The 21,879-nt window shown below is 44.1% G+C and overlaps 1 protein-coding gene across 1 annotated transcript in view; it reads left to right on the plus strand.

The window, feature by feature from the left end:
- Positions 1-21,879, plus strand: part of grin2aa (glutamate receptor, ionotropic, N-methyl D-aspartate 2A, a) — a 125,729-nt gene that overhangs the window by 60,945 nt on the left and 42,905 nt on the right. The window contains exon 2 of the mRNA XM_041956538.1: positions 20,395-20,561. Coding sequence (XP_041812472.1) covers positions 20,395-20,561 — 167 coding nt within the window. The remainder of the gene's footprint in view (positions 1-20,394; positions 20,562-21,879) is intronic.

Consider the following 21,879-nt stretch of genomic DNA (forward strand, 5'->3'; position numbering starts at 1 on the left):
ACACACACACACACACACACACACACACACACACACACACACACACACACACAGACTTCACTGCACACACACACACAGACTTCACTGCAGTGGAGAGGGGTGGGAAGGACTGCTGTATGGAGGAAGATGGTGATAAAGGGGACAAAAAAGGACAGTAAGCAGGAATTAATGGAAAAAAAGAAGGGATGCAGAGGTGAAAGAAAGGAAAATAGAGAAAGGGGAAATGGTGAGGTTGTGAGAAAAGAGAAAATTAAAAGGAAAATTAAAATATGTTGTGTTGCAGAGGAGCGAAATGACCTGAAGATGCTTCATACAGAAGGTCATACTTGAGCACCAATAAAGCACCAAAGACGTGTTACTAACTTTAAGACAGGCAACTGTAAAAAAGTTGTTACTGGTTTGTTGTCATCTTTAAATGAGCGATAATCTGTAATCGTGTAATAAACTCAGGTCTGCACGTTACTCATCACAATAAACCATAACTGAAATGGCCATTTTTCACTGTGACCCCCCCTACCACCCACTGTAAATGGATAGTATTTGGCAGTGTACATTGCTGTATTGTACACTTGCCTAGAATGAGGTTTGCAGTTCTGTTGTGCTCACCTTATTGTTTTAATGTTATTAAAAGTTCAATTCTGGGTTGCCAGAACAGATTATGTGACAAAAACAGAGGGAGGGAGTGAGGAGGAGGAAATGGAGGGGTGGCGAAGAGGTGAAATGAGGGTAATGTACGGTAGATATTGGAGAGAGATGAGAACATTTTTAGTGGCAACTCAAAAGACACCCACGCCCTGTCTCTTGCACACACACACACACACACACACACAGAAACCCGCATTCCCACAGTTATAGTCATAGCTGTACCGATGCAAAGCTGCTTAATAGCAGAGTGATGAGGGTGAATTGGCTTATGGAGTGGAGGGAGGGAGAGTAGACATAATGGTGTCAATCTGGCTGCTACATGCTCACACACACACACACACACACACACTGGTAGATACAGACCAGCATCGCTTTTCCTGCTTAAACACACATACTTGAAGTTGAATGAACGAACACTTCATCAGTTACACAGCAATGGACATGTAAAAAAAAAATCCTGCATGTTTGCGCTTTCTACTGTACATAACGGGAAACAAAGATCAGTGACCTGTATGTATGTGTGTGGGTGTGTATTTCTCACATTGTGGGAACATAAATCTCTTCACACAGTCACATTGTGGGGACTCGCCTTTCTTATGGGGACAAAATGCCAAGTTCCCATAACGTAAATCACTACATTTTCGGATAAAGACTTGGTTTAACGTCAGGGTCAGAGTTAAGGTTGGTCAAGTAGTGGTTGTGTTTAGGGTAAGTGTGCAGGAAATGAATGTAAGTCTATGTAACGTACCCAGAAGTGATGGAAATGCGTCTGTGTGTGCGGTTTGTAGCTGGCTGTACCAGTGGGGTTGTTCTACAGTCATCGGTCTATCCCTTATCGATTCTTGGCAGGCAGTTCTGGGCATCGGCAGCTCTTCTGTCACGCTCTCCCTTCTCCCCCTCTCTCTCCCCCTCTGCCACTGTGTTTTGGATATCAGTTGTTTGTTGGGGTCTGTGTGGTGCTTCAGAAATTGGACCCAGCGCTGCCTCAGCAGTTCTCTGGCCAGCAGTTGCTAAAAAAAAGAGAAAGAAATGAGGGAGTGACAGAGAATGAGTGTGGAGTAGAGACTGCCGTACCCGAGAACTGACATGACTGGTCATTTGTTACGCTGTCTGTGTTAACTTTTACCTGAGCGGGGCCTTTTGTGGCCATTATGTCAGGGGTCTCCCAGAAGCAAACGCAATGTCAGTGTTTCTTTTAACCGTGATTGCGATGTTTCTGTGATCTTAACCAAGTAGTTTTGAATCTTCCAGTATTTTTGAATACTTCTTTTGTTTGGTATGGGCACTGGATTAGAAAACGGTCATGTGAGTTGTTTTTGAAAGGCCAACAAACTTTCTTGTCATTAACTTAGGAGGACGTGTTGTGAGGAAAGCGAAATACAAGAGGGAAAACTTGTGGTCATGACTTAGGGGTTGAGGAGAGAAGGAAGGAAAGAGATGGGAGTAAGGTGGAGGAGGAGGAAAGGGCGGCAGTTAGCAAGGTAAAGAGAGGGTGAGAGGGAGCGTGCAGCTTAGTAAAAGCTGTTCCCATCCTTTGAATGGAGGGTGTGATGGAAGGTGATACTCTAATAGGATACAGGACGGACAGATAAAGAGATCAGCTCTCTCTCCCTGGGAGCGTTCCAGTCGGCCATCAGGTCCCCATGCAGGGCTCGTCAAATAAAACCTCCGCTTTATTCAGAGCCCTTTTCTATCAGCAGGGACGGCTCTGGTGGCCTGCCAAGCTACCTAGAGCACCGACAGAGGGATAGAGAGAGCATGACTAGTTTGGAAAATACCGAAGATACAACCAGAGAGGCAGTGTGCATCAATCTGCAGCTCCAGTTTACCTGTCTGTCTAAACTATATAAGAGGGTATCATCAGCAAAAAGAAATCAGATTACTACTTGCCCATTTTAACAGCAGATCACTTTTACTGATATGTCATTATCTTGGCATGTTGTGTAATATGTGATATTTTAGCACTTAAACACATAGGTAGGTATAATATTCATTTTCACTGCATGCTATACGAACATTGCACTTTTTGTGTACTTTAGGTGAGGAACCTTCTCTTTCACATCAGAGGTGCATTACATGAGAACAATCCTATTGTGATCTAGTTAAATATAAGAAAGCATTGGCTGGAAAAATATTTGTATGCAGTAGTGACTTTGACCTCACCTGCATATATCTAAAGAAATGTACTTAAGTCTGGAGATTGACCTCCAACTCACCACCGCGTTTTCTCTTGTCAGAAGTTAAAAATGTACTAAACATTCCCCCATTTCAGCTTTATATCTCCTTAATGGAAGCTTTGTTCTCAAAATAACCAAAGAAAAGCTGACTTTAGCCATTGAGACCCTCTGTTCTTGTGGGACTTTTGAATTAAGCACTTCAGTGCTGTCAGCGTTTTTTGGAGTTTGCATTGAGCTGCCATTAAAGGAACTTATGCCTTGCCTAGAATACTAGGTTGTCGACTGCTAAATATACAATGCATACATCCGATGACCCTGTTCAACTTACTCAACTATTAGGAGGTTAAGAGGGGACCACAGTGCACACATCCTTACCTTCACATACATCCTGCTCCACCTTCAAAGCGTGACAGACATTTCCAACCTCAGCACCACCACCGTATTTGACTGTTCACTAATGAACAGTTGGTGGTTCCTTTCATGGCAAATTTTTCCACGCTCAACTTGAACTCCTTCTGCAAATATAACAGTTGCTCCAAGTGCTTCTCTGTATGTTTATGAAGGAAGCAGAAGGATGAAAGGACGCCGTTGAGATTGTTCTTAGCCATTAGCTTTGGCAACAACACAAAAGCAGTGCAGGGTGGATGAGATCAGCATATAGCGAGGTGGAGAGACAAATAGTCAGGATTAATCAGTCACTAGGAGACAGGTGCATGCTGCAGAACAAAACCGAAGTGAAAACGAACCAAGGAAGGAAAAATTGGAGCAAGACAAAGCGAGACAAACCCAAATGAGGAGTGGGGGGAAAAAAAGCAGCATGATGAAAAAATGTATTCATTGTTGAAAGCAAGAGTGAAGAAAGGGGGACGGCAGGGAGGGAGAACCAGAGAGGGTGGGAGGAGTGCGGTGCTAAGTAATGTATCCTGCCAGTTTTCATTGTGTCTACAACTGAAACTGCTCCACAGAAGCAAGGAGGCTGTAATGGGATAAAGACTGTACTGCAGAGGGAGAGCGAGAGAGAATGGAGAGTGCAACGCAGGAGCAGAAAAAGAGAAGGGACAAAGAGAGGGACAGACACACAAACAGCCAGGAATCAATTATTGGTTGTGTAACCAGGTTTTAAGACTCCATTGATCCCTGATTTTACACTTTAGTAGCTTACCAAGCTTAGAATGGTTAGTTGTCTGCTCACCACTCCTTATAGTAGCATAGACAGTTTTTATGGTGTATAGTCCAGTATTTTCAAATGGGAGTGAACGGCTCATTGTTTGAAATTGGAGATGGACGGCGTGTTCGAAAATGGACCGCTGTTTGGAAAATGTGTTTTCAAAAGGGAACGGCGAGGTCACAGTCGGTGCACACCCTGCTGTCAGCGCCTGGCTCGGTGGTGTCCACAAACATGGTGGGGTTCATTCTCCCAACGACACACCTAATCAGACACATTGTAAACAACAAACCACTCAGCTGCATGCTGCAGCTGCTGGTTGGACGCTTCCTCCCAACAAAAAGCTGTGCACACACCTCGGTGAAGGCCGGGCGCTGCGAGCTCAATTTTCAGCACACGTCTGGAGTGCAAGCCTCGCTGCAGTTTGTGCTGTTTCCCGGTGTCGCCTGCCTAACCTGTGTGTGTGTGTGTATCTCAGTGTGTGAAGCTCCACCAGAATACATTTTAACTTTAGAGTACTTGTCCACCTGAGCAGCTAGATTAGGTATACAATGAGGTTAATGCTCTTTCTCTGGGGTGCTTTAGAAGTTCCTATAAATGTCAGTCTGTTACCGCAGGGTGTTGAAACGCCAACCTTTCTCAATACTGTGTGTCATCCTGCCACCCTAATGTCCCTCCACATCTCTTCTTCCAGGAGAGCTGGCTGAGACCGAGGAAACAATCATATTCTGCACCACAGTTTTATTTGTGTGTACAGCTGATAGTGTTTATGTGTTTGAGACAGAGCGGGAGGCGCTGTTTGCCACTTTAATCAAACATTTTAGAAAAATATGCCTTAAACTATATAATTTTGTGGACAGCTACATCGCCAAAGACAGGTGTCACATCATACACATCCTGCAGCCACTCTCTATGAAAGTAATGAATGACCTCCTTGTAAAAACAGATGACAATCATAATCCTGTTCCCTATGCTGTTATTAGAGTTGATCATGCAGTTTTAATTGAACGCCCTGAGCACCTCTGACTAAGAACTGAGCTGCCTCAGATTGTAGTTTTTCTTTATAGACGATCCATTTCCAGCAGACATCCCTCTGGAGCTCCACAGGGCTTAGGTCTGGGGGCCTTCTTTTTCTGGCTCTGTGTGTGCCCCCAGGTGACTACCTACAAAGGCTTGCCAAAATCTGAGCATATACTCTATTTAGGAGTGATTTTTAACAGTGATTTAAATGGGAAGAAGAAGAAACAATAGCAGTGCAGAACATCCACTATTGTCTGCACCATGTCCTGGTCCTACCATGTGAGCCTCACTTCACATTGCATGCGGAGGTATGATTGCATGTGTAGCGTGTTCAGCCTCCAGACATTGGGGGTGAGTAGATGCTGTGCACAGATGCGCGCGCACACACACACACACACACACACACACACACACACACACACACACACACACAGGGATCTGTGTGCAGCAATGCAAAAATTCAAGCATTAACCTTTAGTTTTTATAATTGGCCAGAATGTGCACAATTTAATGAATGTGTGTCTGTGCATCAGTGTTTGTGCCCTGTAATGGCGATGCCCCAGAAGGAGAATGCAAGCAGTCTGTTGTTTCCATTTCACCTGCCTTTTACCTTTCTTTTTTTCTCACACAGACACATCGACACATACACACAATTATATATACACAATTTATAGACAATATACACACAGTTGCAGGGTTTCAGGTATGGACTTCATGTTACTGCTGGTGATAATGATGACAATAGCCTCCTTAGTCCTCCTCCCAAATAATAAGGCAATTATAATATAGAAACGGAAGACCCAGAACATGAGATAGAGCCCTGGCTCAAGATGATGCCATGTCCAATGTCGTATGTCCAGAAAGGAAACTTCCTTTTGCTTTCTTTTTTGATTTCAGCTCTCAGGTATTCTGATTCTGATTGGTGCACGGAAACCCCTGAAATCACATGTTTACATCACAGCCCTTAAAACTGCAAATCAGTGTGAAAAGCACAGGCAAAACACAAAGATGGGGATCTACTATGGAAACCATTTACCACAGTATGTGTATATGTGCATGTGAGTACCTCCCATTAAAACAGACAACAGATGAGAATGGAGTGATGGGATGAAAGTAATGGATGTTAAAGGGTGCCAACTGTGCTTGATTTAGAAAACATTTTATGAACTAGCAGCATGAGGCAGGCATTAAAAAGGGGACAATGAAAGTGAAGTACAAAGAGGAAGAGTGAGAGAGAAATATTTTCCCCTTTGGCTGATTTGGCAGAAAATATGTGACTCATAATGTCTTTGATTTACAAATTAGGTCGACTGTTTTTCTCACCACTGTACCCTCCTCTATCTCTCTTTTTTGTTGATTTCTTTCTGTCTCTTTCTCCCTTCTCTCACATTCTCCATCTCCAATCTTCAATCCCCCCCCCCCCCCCCCCCATTTTCCCGGACACACAGTGCGTGTGTGTCTGTGTATGTTTAGATGTATGCATGTTCATTAATATCCCTGCGGTCTGCAGGGGTGTGATGAGAAGAGAAAAGCTCCCTAAACGAATCACAGTCTTATCTCTTATCTGGCGCAGCCAATCACACGCTGATCTTATCACCCGCATCAACAAAATGCTCAGAGAGACAGCGAGAGATGGAGAGAGCAGGGCTGAGAGATGAAAAGAGAAAGAGATATACCAACAGAGGTATGAGGCGAGGGAGAGAACGGACAAAAAAAAAAAGCGGAGAAAATGAAGAAAACCAAAAGCAAAGATAAAAGAGAGAGACAATGGAAGGAGGATCAGAGAGAAGAGGAATGAGAAAGAGGGTTTTGCAGGACTAAAATAGACCAAGTCAAATGAGAAAACTAACAAACCGTATCGAGCACTACCAGAAGTGTGTGTGCATGTGTGTGTGCGAGCGTGTGTTAGTGTGGTTCAGTGCTGCCGTTATTAGGTGATGTAAAGAGCTAATGCGGTGTTAAATAAAAGCTGCACTTGCTTCATTATTCATGGTGTCTGGGGTCGCAGGCTCGTGATAATGTGTGTGTGTGTGTGTGTGTGTGTGTGTGTGTGTGTGTGCGCTCGCGTGTGTGCATGCATGTGCCGTATGATGTGTTTGAGTGAGTGTGTGTGTGTGTGTGTGTCTGTGTCTTGCCAAATTCTTGGCCACAACTCACTCTCTCTTTTAAAGAGGATTTGAAACTTTGAGAGCTACAAAGTGGGTCAGCAACTTTGTCTCCTCTCCGCTCTCGATTTCCTCAGTTTGACTTTCAGCCCAAATCTTGGAAGCACCTGTAATGGTCAAAATGCTGCATAAAGACTTTTCCACGCAGCCGAGAACACATTTCTTGGGGGAAGCGCTGAATCCTGGAGTCTGGAATCGGCCTCTTCATTCCAGAAATCTGAGTGTCCGCCTCTAAAAAGCCTGCGCTGCTCAAACCTTGCTGTGCGAACGTGTTCGTGACCCAGTTGAGTCTCCCCCCCTCTGTTGTGTGAGCGGTGATCCACAGATGCTCCTCTCCGCTCACGACTCCAGTCAGATAGTATTACTGTCCTTCGTCCCCGTACGAGGGACCTCGGCGAGGCCGCGTGAGGACGACCCCTTGATCCTCCAAGATGCTTGTCAGCCGCCAACCAGCGTCACGGATGACTCATTTTTGTTTTCCGTCACGCTTGCCTCTTAACTATGCGCCCGCTTGCACTTTCCCTACAATTAAGTGAGTGCTTTCGCAGTTGTCGTTTGCTTTTTAGTCTGTATTTATCCAGATGAGATTGCTATTACTTACTATTGCATATTCATACCATACCATCTCCTACTGATGGCCACTGAGCCGCTCTAGACATAAATGAGTGGTTTAACAGGGTTGAATCGCTCTAACATGTTATTTCCACACTATTATGACTCCTTCCAGTGACAAATCATACGTACGTCTCTTGAAACCAACAAACCTAGACAAAAACAAAGCTCTGACAAACCAGCGTGACCACATGAAGTTAACTGAACAAACGCTTTGCCACCTCTCGTCATGGCACGTCTGCTATTAAACTGCGCTGGAATACGTTGTCAAGGTTACAGCTGACTGCGTGCTGACCGTCAGTGTGCATAATCATCTGACGATTATTTTCATAATTAAGGGTTTTGTCTTTCAAATGTCAGAAATTACGGATAAATGCCTTCAAAATTTAACAGAGCCAGAAGCGACATATTCAAACAACATCTGTTCAAAACCTCTAAATATTCAGCTTTTGTTCAGATAAAACAAATAAAGGCAGCAAATCCTCACATTTGGGGATTTTAAACCAGCAGCTCTGGGTTGTTTTTGCTCGAAAAATGACAATATCCATTATCAAAATGGAGTATTTTCTGTTCATCATCTCTAATGAGACGTAAAGAAAGATAAACTAAACAAACTGGCAAAGCACTTTCACACCGCTGAGTCTCATCCTGTGGCGTGCTTGTAACTGAGAGTATATTTGTTAGATAACGCAACTGGCTGCCACAGAGTTTTGCTCTTTTGCTTGTGGAGGAAAAAACGAAGTGGAGGCGAAAAATAAGGATTTACTGAATGTGTGAAATTACTGATTCAATCACACATCTCGCTCTCACCCACTTCCTCTTATGCTGATTCAACGTGCTGAATCAGCCAAACGGGGGCTGATAAGGGCTGACTGAAGCCACAGAAACTGGAGGGGGGGTGATGTTCTGAAAGAGACACGCGGCCACAGCCCAATGGTGGCCGATGATGCCCGGGCTTGTAATGCATACTGATCTATGAAACTAATCCATTCAGATGTCAGTCATCCCCCCCCCCCCTTCCCTTGTTCTGACCAATCTTGCCCACCTTTCCTGCTGTCCCCCTCTCCACCCATCTTTTCCACTTTTTTCATCTCTCTCTCACACTTGTCATCACTCTTGTGCCCAGAAATGTAAGTGACCCATCTGTGATAGCAAAAGGTACATTAGGCATTAGGGAGTTCCCCTCTGGCTCTGTGTGTGTGTGTCTATGTGTGTGTGCGTATGTGCGTCCGTGCGTGTTGTTAACAGATATCGCCTGATGGACTCCTCCCAGGGGTGCTGTCCGTCTGCTTGGCCAATGAAATGCCGCCAATTGCTCTGCAGGCCTCGCTGGCAGCCAATCAAATGGAAATGGGAGAGCTTAGAGATGACGGCGGGGTTTAGGGCGTACCGCTTATATTGCACTTTGTTAATGTAAAGGAAAGTGGGCGTGTGCATGAAGCGTGTGTGTTCATTTGAGAGAACTGCTCTCTTTCAGCCTCTCTCCCTCCTGCCTCCTTTCTGTTGTAATATTAATGATGTGAGTGTGGATGTGAGCAGATTTGAATAGAGCAGAATGCTGCAGTGAGTGCAGCAGGGAGAGCGATCGCCTCCTTCCTAAAGGAATACTTCAACTTTTGGGTGAAGAACGCTTACTTGCTTCTTGTGGGAATTAGAGAAGATGATCGATAACAGCGTTGTGCCTGTGCACATGAACATGGTTAGCCTAGCTTAGCATAAAGACTGGAGGCGTGCAGGGGTGTGCTGAAGCCTTGTCCACAGTGCAGCTACAGCTGGAGAGGCTGCAAAGCAACACTGAATGGATGGTTCGTCGAGAAATCTCATCTCACTTGGAAAGAACACAAAGAAGCACATTTTCCATTTGTCCATAATCCATCTCCCCCCCCTTCTGCTTCACCTCCCTACCTTCCACCCTCCTTTTCTCCTCTCCCCTCCCTTGCTCCCTGACATCACTCTTTACCCTTTCCTCGTCTATCTTCCTGCCAGCCATTCCATCCGTCCTCCCGCCCACCCCGCTCTGTGCCGTCCTCTTCAAAGCAGGTCTCCCGGTGTCGGTGGCTGTCTGTCGGTGGCAGTGATGGATCAGTGATACTGCCGGTGTAGTTAGTGATGACCATAACAGCTGAGTGGTGCATCTCTGTGGGGGAAACTATCAGCACCTTATGCAGTATTGATTTGCCCCCACGTAGCTGTGTGTCAGAGTGGAATCAGGGGGTAATATCATGGGAGGTGGCGTACCCTTTATACAGTAATATGTTTCACCTTCCGGCTGTATATTTAGTGGATAAAATGAGGGAAAACAGTGTTCATCTCACCTCAGAAATGCATCAAAATGATGCTGTACATTGCAGGGATAATGTCTGTTTATTTTTTTGTTTAAAACAGTGGTTAATAAAGCATTTATTCATTTTTATAGGTGACTTATAAATCATTGAGAAGAGCAACTTGTGTGTTGTGGCAGAGCCAGACTCATTTTTTCACAACCTGCCAACCCAGGATATTCTTAGTGATTTACTTACAAAGTGTTACTAAATAATTCATTAACATTAATAAAGACATTAGACTGAACATATGGGCCTTTCAGAAAGAATGCCTTAAAGGAACAGTTTGACATTTTGGGAAATACGCTTACTCACCCTCTTCCCAAGAGTTAGATGAGAAAATTGAAACCACACTTATGTACAATAAATATCAGGCACATAACTTAGCTTAGCACAAAGAGTGGACTTCCTGTCTCCTGTAAGATCACATGGTTCAACACTTCAGTTTTTTGGACAGATTACGAGACACAATGTGCTAATTAGTGGGCTGTAGGTGGGCTGGCAGGCAGACTTTGTTGCCTTTCGACAGAGCTAGTGAGCTAAGCTAATCACCTCAGACATGAGAAGGTATTGATATCGAGTAAATGAGCGGATTTTTCAAAAACAAACAAAAAAGAGCTTTAACAGAAAGTGTGTGTGTGTGTGGCCCAGGGCCTTTCTGACTGCCCAAACCTGTCAGCCATCTTTCTAAACCGTGGCTACTGCTGGATGGTTTCAAATTATTAACCACCCAGTTAGCAATACCCTCTCACCATCTGACGAGGAGGCCTGCTTGAGTAAATCTCAGTGAAGTGAGTCACACTCTGCACAATTTGCTCAGTTTCTGAAGGCATCTGACAGATATAGCGTCGTGCCAAAGGTGGCCAGGTTCACTCGAATGAACATAAAACATTTGCAATTTGGCATGCTGACCCAGTTATAGCACACATTAATACGTTTGAGAAAGTGTGCATTACCAGAAAGATAATTAGATTCAGCCTCCAGTGAACTCTGGGTGAACATAACTGTCGTCTCAAGTTTCATTTTGGAACAGATGCCTGCTGGTCCAGGCAGTCTGCTCGATATCAAAATATTTGCACTGGCGTTGACCTGGCTAAGCCAATTTGCACCCCCCCCCCCACTTATACACCGACTGAAAGTTTAAACTCAGCCCCTCATCACCGCGCTGTGCAGAATCTGGGGCTAAGCAACTCTGACGTTGTTCCTGAAAACGCGACATTAAAGATAGAAATTCACAGCGGAGCTCATGCTCCCTCGCGTCACCTCAGCCTCTCTTCTGGGCTGCTTTATGACTCCATAAATGTAGGTCTAGGTGTTTTGTTCCTGTGTAAATCTGGCCTTTGAGGCCTTTGATTTTCTTGTTTTTCCTGGGCAGTGGGTGTTGTTCCATTCTGTTTGAGCTGAGGTTTATATTATGTTGTTTGTGTCTTTGGAATGAACTCAGCGTGATACACAGCCCTCTGGCACAGATACACACACACACACAGACACACGAGCCTTGTAAATCCTTTTTACTTTGAGTGGAGAGTGCATGCGCGCAACCACACATCGTAGCATGTATTTGTGCACGTGGGTTATTTGTGACTCGAGATAATATGCATGTTCGTGTGTGACTGAACGTGTGCGTGCGAGTGCTTCTTTGTTGTGCTTTACCTCTCTTAACTAACAGCTCCTTAGATTAGCTTCACAAATTCAGCTCTCTGCGTCCTGTTGCCTTGCACTGAACTCTCATCTTAAATGCTTCAATTCTTTAAAACCCTTTAAGGCGGCTGCACACTGAGTGCCTCCATACAGGATTACTTTATTCAATACTTTAAAAAGAAAACATGTTTCAACAAGTAATCCTGACAAAGAGGTTTCTTGTCGAAAATATTACTTATGTATTCAATAAAGCGCTGCCGCATTGAGGGCTGTGCAGTGACTCCTAATTCAGAGTCCTATTTTATTGTGATTAGCACCTCTACTCATCCAGGAGGATTTTTTTCTCCCTTTCTCTCTCTCTTTTGTGTTCATTCAAAAGCCTGCCAAAGTGTGTGGTGGTGCAGATGGAAAGAAAGGCACTGAGGAAGTGGGAAAGGATAATTAAAGGGTACATAAGGAAAAGAAAGCCAAAAAAAGTAGAGGAAGAACATATGGAGGGCGAGCTGCAGGAAGGAGAGGAAAAGGATGAAATTAGGAAAGCGTGATAGGTAGGACAGCTAAGATACAGAGAATGATTATGATGGTTGTGGCAGCTGATGGTGGCAATATTGACAGTGATGATAATTTTCATAATGATGGCTTTATTATGACTGTGGAGGATATAATGACGATATCAACAGTTTCTGTGCATGTGACAGGTGTGAAATGCACAATATGTCAAAATATAGTGAAGGCAGGCATAATGATGATGAGATAAATAACAAGCAGGGCTGTGGAGGAAGTAATCAGATGACCAAGAGCGGAGTGGTTTAAAGGGAAACTACCACTAGCCCAGTGGCAACCGGTTCAGAAACAAGTGATAAACAGAATGAGCAAGACTTTGTGCAGAAGAATTATTTACTGCTTTCCTTTCCCATAAATCATCATCAGCCCCTCAGATTTATCTTTTGACCTCTTGTGGGTTCCCCGACTGGTAGGTTTGTATCCGCTGTGTTATGTCTAAATATAATCTGACAGCCCACATCTCCAGATGATAATTAGTCACAGTGGAAATTAAACCCTAAAGAAATTGAGTATTTTCGAGGCATTGCATCAATTTAAGCCCCTGAGCCATATCCTATTTGGTTGTTTATGTTTTATTAATGTGATTTTTCTAAATTGTAAAGTTGCACTTCCAGCACTAATAACAGCTATTCCAGCTTAGGTGTAAGGTTGGATCCCAAAGGAGAGCAGCAGAATATTGGCCTTATTAGAAGAGATGGGGAGTGGGTGGGAGAGGGCAAGATGGATAGAGGGAGACGAGAAAAGACAGAGCCCCTGGACAGAGAGTTAACGAAAAGAAAGGGAGACACACAGAGGAAGATATTGGACTTATTAGAGAAGAGAGTGAGTGGGAGAAGAGGGCAAACACAGAGAGACGAAGATAGAGAAAGAGAGAGAGAGGGATGATGTTATTTTGTCAGTGTTTCCCCGTGGGGGCTCGACTGCTTGTTAAAAAGTCCTGACAGAGGAACCACACACACACACACACACACACTCACACAAACAGGCGCTGCTCCTGTGTGATAAACTTTGAATAGGTCTCTCCCCCCCCCTGTGTGTGTTATCTACAAAATGGACCGCATTCATGCCAAAAATAATCCTCTGTGACGTCAGCGGCAGCCTTGTTTAATAATCCGTGTGTGTTTGCGTGGCTTCTATCGCAGTTGAAGGCTACTGTTTCCCTGTAATTATTTCCCAGCACAAACGAGGGATATCTGCTCCCCTCTGTTCGTACCAAGCAGTTTATTAACACCCGTCCAGTGCACGCGCACACAAAGGAGGAGCGCACGCTCACATTCACGGTGTCATCACCAGATCTGCTTATTGTTTTAAAATGCTGTAATCGAGTAAAGACTGAATAAACACAGTTTCATTAGACTCTGTCTTTCCAGGGGAAGGCAGTAAAGCACATAATGTGCTCTAACTAAAAGACTCAAAGCAGTGTTGTTAGTGCAGCAATATTGTTCTCTGGTCATTATGAGATGGAAAGGAAAAGCATAAGGAGGCTTGCTTTTTGAATGGGCTTCTGCTGCTGCACGTGTGTTTGTGTGCAAGTCTACATATTTGGCGTCTGAACAAATCAGTTTTGCAAATACTGCGACAAAGACAGGCGATATTTGTGTGCTGCATGCACGCCGCTGTTGCTTCGGTTGCACTTGCGACTGCATTTTGTCTGCATTTTGGCACGTCTGAGGCAAAGTGCTCATCCATGTGATGTTCAGGCCTGCAGAGCATTGTTTTGATGACGCCAGGTTTACATTATCCAATTGGTTTAGAAGGGAATCATAAACCAGTGAGACCCACACAGGAGCAGGTGATGCCTCCTCTGCCGGAGTGAAAACAAAATTACCAAGTTATGAGGTTTTCACATGAACTGTAGGTGTGTCAGTGTGTCTGTGTCTGCTTGTGTGTGTGTTTTTTCAGAAATTTGCCAATTTGCACTCAGAAGTACAACTTAACGATGTGAAATTAGGACTCAGCCATATCATACAATGGTCAGTGCTTGTAGATGACTAACCCATACATAGGATGAGTAAGGTTAGTCAGGTTAGGTTACATTTTATTGCAGTGCAGGTCTCGTTAATCACAGCACATTGCATTTATTCAGCTCACAATAACAGCAGTCTACTGTGTGGATAAGACCCAAGAATCATGCAAGTGCATCAAACTTCCTCAAATATGCTGAATTGCTTCAAGGACTAACATTAGAAACAATAAGAAATGGTTTGTTTGTTTATGAGCCAAGGTTTCTGCTTTCCTGATGTCAAGGCAGAGCTCGTCCCACCGCTGTGGAGCCACGACAGCAAACACTTGTGATTGTGTCCGACAAAGTTGAGTGTTTTTTACCGTACAGCGATCACACTTCGCTGCGTCCTCATACAGAGGAGCACAGCAAGTCAAACATCAGACCAGCTGCACCGCTTTTGGGTTTTTGAGTTTCTTTTGCTTTCTGAACTTCACTAACATGTTTGCTTCTTCCACCTGTAGAGTAGAGTGGTAGAAGAGTAGAGGAGCAACATTTCAGGACCCCCTTCAGCACCACGGACAGAGCCTTGCTGCTCCACACATGAGAGTGTCCAGTGTGCTTGTTGTTTATCACATCGGCCTCTGTCATCGTTCTAATTGTGTGTTGCACCTGCTTTAATTCATGAAAGTAATTTCTCACTAGTTCTCTTATCAGCTTACCTACATGTCCTTTGTCTGGATTTGACAGAGGATATTAAAAAAGCGATCATTACTTGTTTGAAGCAACATGTCGTCATGGTGCCAGTGGTGGTCTGTCTTCACGCTCTCTTAATACAGTGATAACATCACTTCCTCCCGCTGAAAATAGCCAGTTTAATGATGTCTTGCTTATTTGGCAAACATAGAGAATATAGCTTGGGAAACATATGGATATGATTTGAATCCTCATTTGCTGAACTTGGGTTCCATCCAACTCACCAAGCAACACTTGTATCAGCAAAGTTTCAACTTTCCTAATTGGCTTTCCTCTTATTTTTTCCTCGTTTCCTCTAAAAGACACAGTGGGAGGCAGCAGTGAGCGCCGCCAGCCTATAAGGTGTCACTTTTTGTACATTTGGAATTTGTGTTTACATTTTCTACACTTTGTGGATCAGTTTGGTCCCGTGTCATATTGTATCTGCACCAATCCAGCCCCCCCAGACACAGAAGTATATATTATACTGCACAAATAGTGTGTAGATGTCCTATCCGACCATCACTTTTCCTTTTTTTGGCTCTTAATACCTAACGAGACACTGGGCAGTTTTACACTTTGGCAGAAAATAGCTTTTTCAAGTTTACATGACTGTTTTGCCTATGGCCATAAACTGTGATATCAGTAAAAAAAAAAAAATGTCATTCTGCTTTCTGCTGCTAATTTTGCAAAAAAACAGAAGACAGCACAGTTCAGTGTGATAAAAGCAGCTTTGCTGTGTACAGTCATCAGTTATTTCATCACTCAGTTTCTGGGAGACAGATGTTATTTTTCCTGTGACTTCGGCTGCATTCGCTAGCTGTGTGGTTCGTATGTTGAGTGCTGCCTGCTTGGCATTTCAGTTTGTTTCCACAGACATTTTCGGGCTCTTTTGTTTTGCCGCAGCTATTTTTATGCCTGTCTGTTTATATTTAGTAACTGGCCACCGAGGAATTTTTGTCATATCAGTGTGTTTCTCCTCCGGTGGACACTGTGGAGCTGCTAAACCCGGCTGAAAGCACATCTAAGTCATGTGTGGATATACAGTATATGACAGATATATACAGGTGTGCATGTGTATCGTCCTTTATCCTGGTGTGCTTACCTTACAAACTCAACTTCATTTACTAGACACTCATCTGTTTGTGCATGTGTGTGATTATTATTATTATTATTATTTTATTTTATTTTTTTAGGGGGGGGGGGGGCTTTTTGTTTTTTTTACACATGTGTTTGTCATCAGACCAGACAGTGCATGATGCTATCAGCAGCAGAGGATATGAGGACTACTATTTATAACTCCCCTCTATCTCAACTTAGACACGCTGTCCTGCCCCGTGGGGCAGGTGCGTGTTTGTGAGTGTGCGTCATTGTGTGTGTGTGTGTGTGTGTGTGTGTGTGTGTGTGCATGCAACAGAGTGGGAAATTTCAGGGTGGGAGACTGTGAACGTGACAGGCAGTGTGAGAAGGAGAGAGCTGCGAATGACGGATTGTGTGTTCATGTATGTGTGTGCATGCGTGTGTGTGTGGGGGGGGGGGGCGGGGCGTCGCTACCTGAAGGTGTGAGCGGAGAGAAGAGACATGTCACACTTGACAAGGGTGAAATGAGGGGATATGATTGGCTGTTTTCTGATGTCACGGATTGTGAGCCGTCCCAATTAGAAACAATCACACGCCGCTTAGTCACTCGCTCTCTCCTCCACTGCTCCGCTAACCCCGCGTCCACGTCTCCTCCCTCTTTGTCTCTAATTTCACGTCTTTGTGAAAGTTTTTCTTGCTGCCACGTTCAGGCCGATTTGCTCCCTTTTAGTGTTTTTTTGTCGCTAATTCCTCTAATTCGCCGCTTCCTTTTTGTTCCATCTGTTGTTTCACGTGGCAGTTCTTCCTGGGTGCCTCGTTGCCTCCCTCTGCCTCTCTCTTATTCAACTGCACAACAACAACTCTGCGACCACAAGAAGTAATAATAAAGGATCGCACAGAAGACGTGGCAGTTGTTTGATATGTAGACAGCTATATTGAATTTAGTGACTCTGTGTTTCTTGCGTTTCTCTGGGAAAGAGAAATTTGAACAACAAAGACGTCAGATGACAGAGACGGGATTGAAGGCGTGGTTGTCTTCTCTCTGTCAGTGGGAGAGTGAAAATAAAGACAGAGGTGAGCTTTTATTTAGTTCTTTGTTTGTTCTTTGTTCCTTAATAGTCTGCTCCAGTCAAGTGTTCAATAGAGGTGCCCCTGGTCTCAGAATTATAGGCTCGGCCAACTTAAGATGCCCATTTGTGAGACAGAACACTGAGGCCTGGCTCTCCATTGCCTCCAATCGCGCTGACATGTAAAATGAGAACATTCGGCCCGGAAACCAAATCTCCTCGGCCCAGTTGGGTTTCAGTTGGGTTTGATACGACGACATCCTGTGAAAATAAAGAGATGCGGTTTGGCCGCCGCAAATGAGCCAGAAAGGAATCATTGTTTCAGCAAAAGGAAGATTTCTGCGTGGCCCATGGGGGATTTTGGCTTCCTCCCCTGGGGTGCCTGGAGCTTGAATCCTGTCTGACAGGCACATGCAGGCAAAGACACATTCCTGCAAACACACACACACTCATAGGAAACATTGGCTCATTGATACTGAAACAGAATTCTATGGAGAGTATTCATAACCATTGTTAGCTTTTGACTGAAAATGTTGCCTTTGGTATCAAAATTTAGTGATTTTTCAAGGAAGCTGAAGAATTAAATGCTCCTCTGTGGGCTGACGGAATCTCTGTCTTAAACTAATGACCGTCGCACCTATAAACCTACGGTTATTCCATCAAAGGTTCGCATGGAATAAACAGAGACTCACATGAGGCCAAATGGTTCATCTACAGGTGGCAGGTATAGATGGCTTATAAATGCTTAAATATCTGAAGACACGCATTATTCCTTATGCAGTCTAATAAAGTCCCATATAAATCTACCACCTTATTATTCTGTGTATTGACTGGCCCTGCGCTCATCACAGGCCCCCGTATATTACAGCAAAGTGTGGGAGTATCGGCCGCTGCTGTGATGAAGACAGGAAGTGACACGTCTTATAGCATGACCCCCCCCCCACTCCTGTCCCACCATGCTCAAGCATTGCTTCAGTTTCTACCCCATTAGAACACACACACACACACACACACACACTGGGCTACACAGGGAGCCTCTGCAGAGCACTTGAGTCTGAATATCGAGTGAGCCGACCTCACATACAGATACAATGCCATTAAAGAGCACTCAAGAGTGTTGATATAGGGGGAGAAGAGACGCACACCCACACTCACACAAATAATGCAAACAGCGAATACTCACATTATTCAGAGGCCATAACGCACTGGAAGAGGAAATGCTAGGTCATGCATGTAGAGATGAAATTACATACAGTGCACTGATATGGTTACAAATATAATCCACTATTTTCAGTCCCTGCTCTCTGCCCCCCACGCTTTCTTCACTCAGTTGTGTTCGATCTTCAGTACTCTGTGTCTTAGAAGAGCTGTATAGTAATACACCAGCAGATCAGTACTGCTCTGTAACTGGCAAAGAAGAGAAAGGGAGAAAAAATATTGAGAGATTACAGTTTAATGGGAATCATTTAATTAGAATGTTTCATGTACTCATACCAGCTCTTTTTTCGATGGGTTAAAATTGTATTAAGTGATTAAAAATTGGCCACACCACTTTTTTGTGCAAACCGAGATGAAGGATTTTTTTTTTTTTTTCTGAAATGCGCCGTTCTTGTCCTCGGTACTGTCTGTGACGGTGGTTTTGGTTGCAGCGAGTTCTCTTTCACCTGGATTTGGTCCGTTATCGCACGTCAACACTCAATGATGCGATTCTCTCACTGAATCATTGTACCAGTGTGTCTTTTGTTAGTATAAACTTCAGCTCATGGCAGACTACAGTCCGAGCCCTGGAGACAGGGCTCATTTAAATGCTAAGGGTGCAGCTGTGATGACGGTTGAAGAGACATTTGCAGTGAGCAATGACGATTTCATCAAAGTGCGAAGGGTGCGTTGGATATGTGTCGCAGAGCGTGGAGTACTTGATGTGCAACTGTAGCTGTGCAGTTTAAGTTGTTCACCTGAAGTTTGAACAGGCTTTGCACTGTACAGTATATCAAGTGTAAAGTCACCATTAAATATTACTTTGAGCTTCAAGATGTGTTTTAATCTTGACTTCTGCAGCATATACTGGAGGACTGAGGCTAACGCTGGGCGGCACAGTAGCACACAGTAGCTCCTAGCATCGCGGTTTCTGCTTCATCACGCTCACCAACCATGTCTTTTATTCAACTTTAGTCACACTGTGGATGAATTCCTGTAGATGCACGCTGCAGGCAGTGTGTGCATGCAGCCCGCTCATTTATGTGTGTCGGTGTGTGTACATGCATGCGGCGCTTTTTGTGCGCAGGTGTGATCTTACAAAGTGACGCCGGGCAGAATCTCCTTTTCTTCATTTCTCTCACATCTCTCGCTCCAACCTTTTGTTCTGTGTCTCTTAGCCCTCATTCTTTTTCTTTCTTTCTATTTTCCAGCTGTCAGGTTGCAGCTTCACACACACATACACACACAGAGACGACATGCACACACACACACACACACACACCAACCTGCAAGTCTGTCATAATTAGAGTGCCAAAGACAAGTGGTGTCAAGATAAGCCATGTGTGAACTCCCTGACATTTCAAGGCAACAGAAATCCACACACACAACAAATCATGCAACAAACTACCAACGAAAAGGCAACACTTTGTCAGTTCCCATGTTACTCTCTTTTCTCTTCCCCACTTTTCATTACGACTCACTCGTTTCACCTCATTTTAATAACCCGCGCCATAATGAATCATTCAAAACGAATCCTCCAACATAAATGAATAGAGTTAATTTGTCCACCTGTGATAGTGCTTGTCCAAGCTCATGTCTCGGTTTGGCTGAATTAAGTGGCAAATGATTCTGAGTCAGGTTTAATGGAGTGGATATGTGTGACTCAGAGTGAATGTAACCCTCGTCCCCCAGAACCAGGCCCGCAGAGTTCTGCAGCCTGCCTGTACCGCACCAATCCAATTTAGGCTTAATTGAATTGTTCTGAGCCCCTCATCCATATATTTCCTCCACGAGAAGCTTATTACTCTCGATCTGTGTGTGTGTGTGTGTGTGTGTGTGTGTGTGTGTGTGTGTGTGTATACTCATATTGTGCCAAAGTTTAAAATGCTCTGTTGTTGATTGATTGAGATGCATTTTGAATTAGCTGGTGGACTAATAAGGGAAGCGAGACAAAAATCCAAATAAATGTCGAGCTAAATCTCTCCTTCCCCTCCCTTTATCCTCTTTTTCCTCCCTTTTCTCCTTCCCTCCATCCCTCCATCTCTCCCGTTCTCTGTTCTCAGGATGTGAAGTCGACATTCTTCCAGTTCGGTGCCTCCATCCAGCAGGAGGCTCTGCTGATGCTCAACATCATGGAGGAGTACGACTGGCACATCTTCTCCATCGTCACGTCAAAGTTCCCCGGCTACCAGGAGTTCATCAACATCCTAAAAACAACTGTGGACAACAGGTAGGACCATCTACACACCAGCTTTGCAATGTTTCATTTTTAGCTTCTCAGTTTAAAGCTCTGATCCTCATAAGGTTGCCAACAAGACAACACAGCAGCACATCGTCACTCAAGAAGTAATGAAATCCAGTTGGTGCGGTGCTTTCGCTGTCCAGACGTGGCTTTGCCATTTGGCAAACCTCCCTGTTGTTTGGAGAAGCTCTGAATGCAGAGCACAATCTTCGCTAATTAGCTCTAAACGCAAAATGCAGCTAAAGTCAATTGGAGTTTCATTGGCTTTGCAGGTCAGTTTGCTATAAGCCAAAATATTGCTCAATGGTTTCACTCAAAAGCACATCCCCAACTTCATGGTGGCACTACAGGGAAGGTCAGCAGGAGACGTCGCCAGGGAGCCATGAATGTCTGTACCATCAAGTAGATGTTGAGCTATTTCACTGGATATGTAAAACCTTTGACTGGTGGTGGCATTAGAAAGTCAGGGTATCATCACAGTCATGAGAATTCATCCTCTGGCCAACATCTTGGTACCAGATTTTCTGCCAGTGCATTAACGTGTTCCTGAGATATTTTAGTCTGCACCAAAGTGGTGGACTGACCCTTCATCCCTGGAGCAATGCCGCAAACATAGCTAAAAATCAATACAATGTCAGGGAAAAAAACTGAATAAAACAGAAACTCACTGTCCTGTAGCTGCAACAAAAAGTATGTTAATATTCTAAAGAAGTATGAAAATAATCTACAAAGTCACATAAAGTCACAAGGCAGTTAAACTCTTGACTTTATGCCGCAGGAATCAAATTCAGATGGAAACACATTAACTTACAGTGTAGATAAACAACTTGGAAATCACATTATATTAACCATATGCAGCTTTAATAGAGGAGCTGTGAAGTACGTGAACATTTGGCTGTTTTTCTTCCACCTTCTCTTTTGGGTCATCGCTCCCAAACTCGTCTCTCAATGCCAACAGTTTGCACTAAAGGAAACTGCAGATAACAGGCTCTATAGGTGCTTCTCAGTGAGTTAGTATGCTGCTCGTCCAGGCGTTTCTGCAAGCCTATTTCCCCGTTTTGTCTGTAATCTCAATTATCACTGCACATTTCCCCCGACAATGGGGCAAGTTTACTTCTGCAAAGATTTGCTTCACTCAACGTTCTGCTCGATGTATATTTCATCTCATGCAGCGTGTACATCAAAGAAAGTCTGTCTAAAAGGAGTTCATCAGCGTTCTTAAAACCAATGCAGATGACAGGGGGGTTTACGACACACGCGGTTTGGCTGATCGCTGCACCTTTAGGTCATTATGACTGATGCTGTA

This window comes from Chelmon rostratus, chromosome 17, assembly GCF_017976325.1.
Source record: "Chelmon rostratus isolate fCheRos1 chromosome 17, fCheRos1.pri, whole genome shotgun sequence".
NCBI lineage: Eukaryota > Metazoa > Chordata > Actinopteri > Chaetodontiformes > Chaetodontidae > Chelmon > Chelmon rostratus.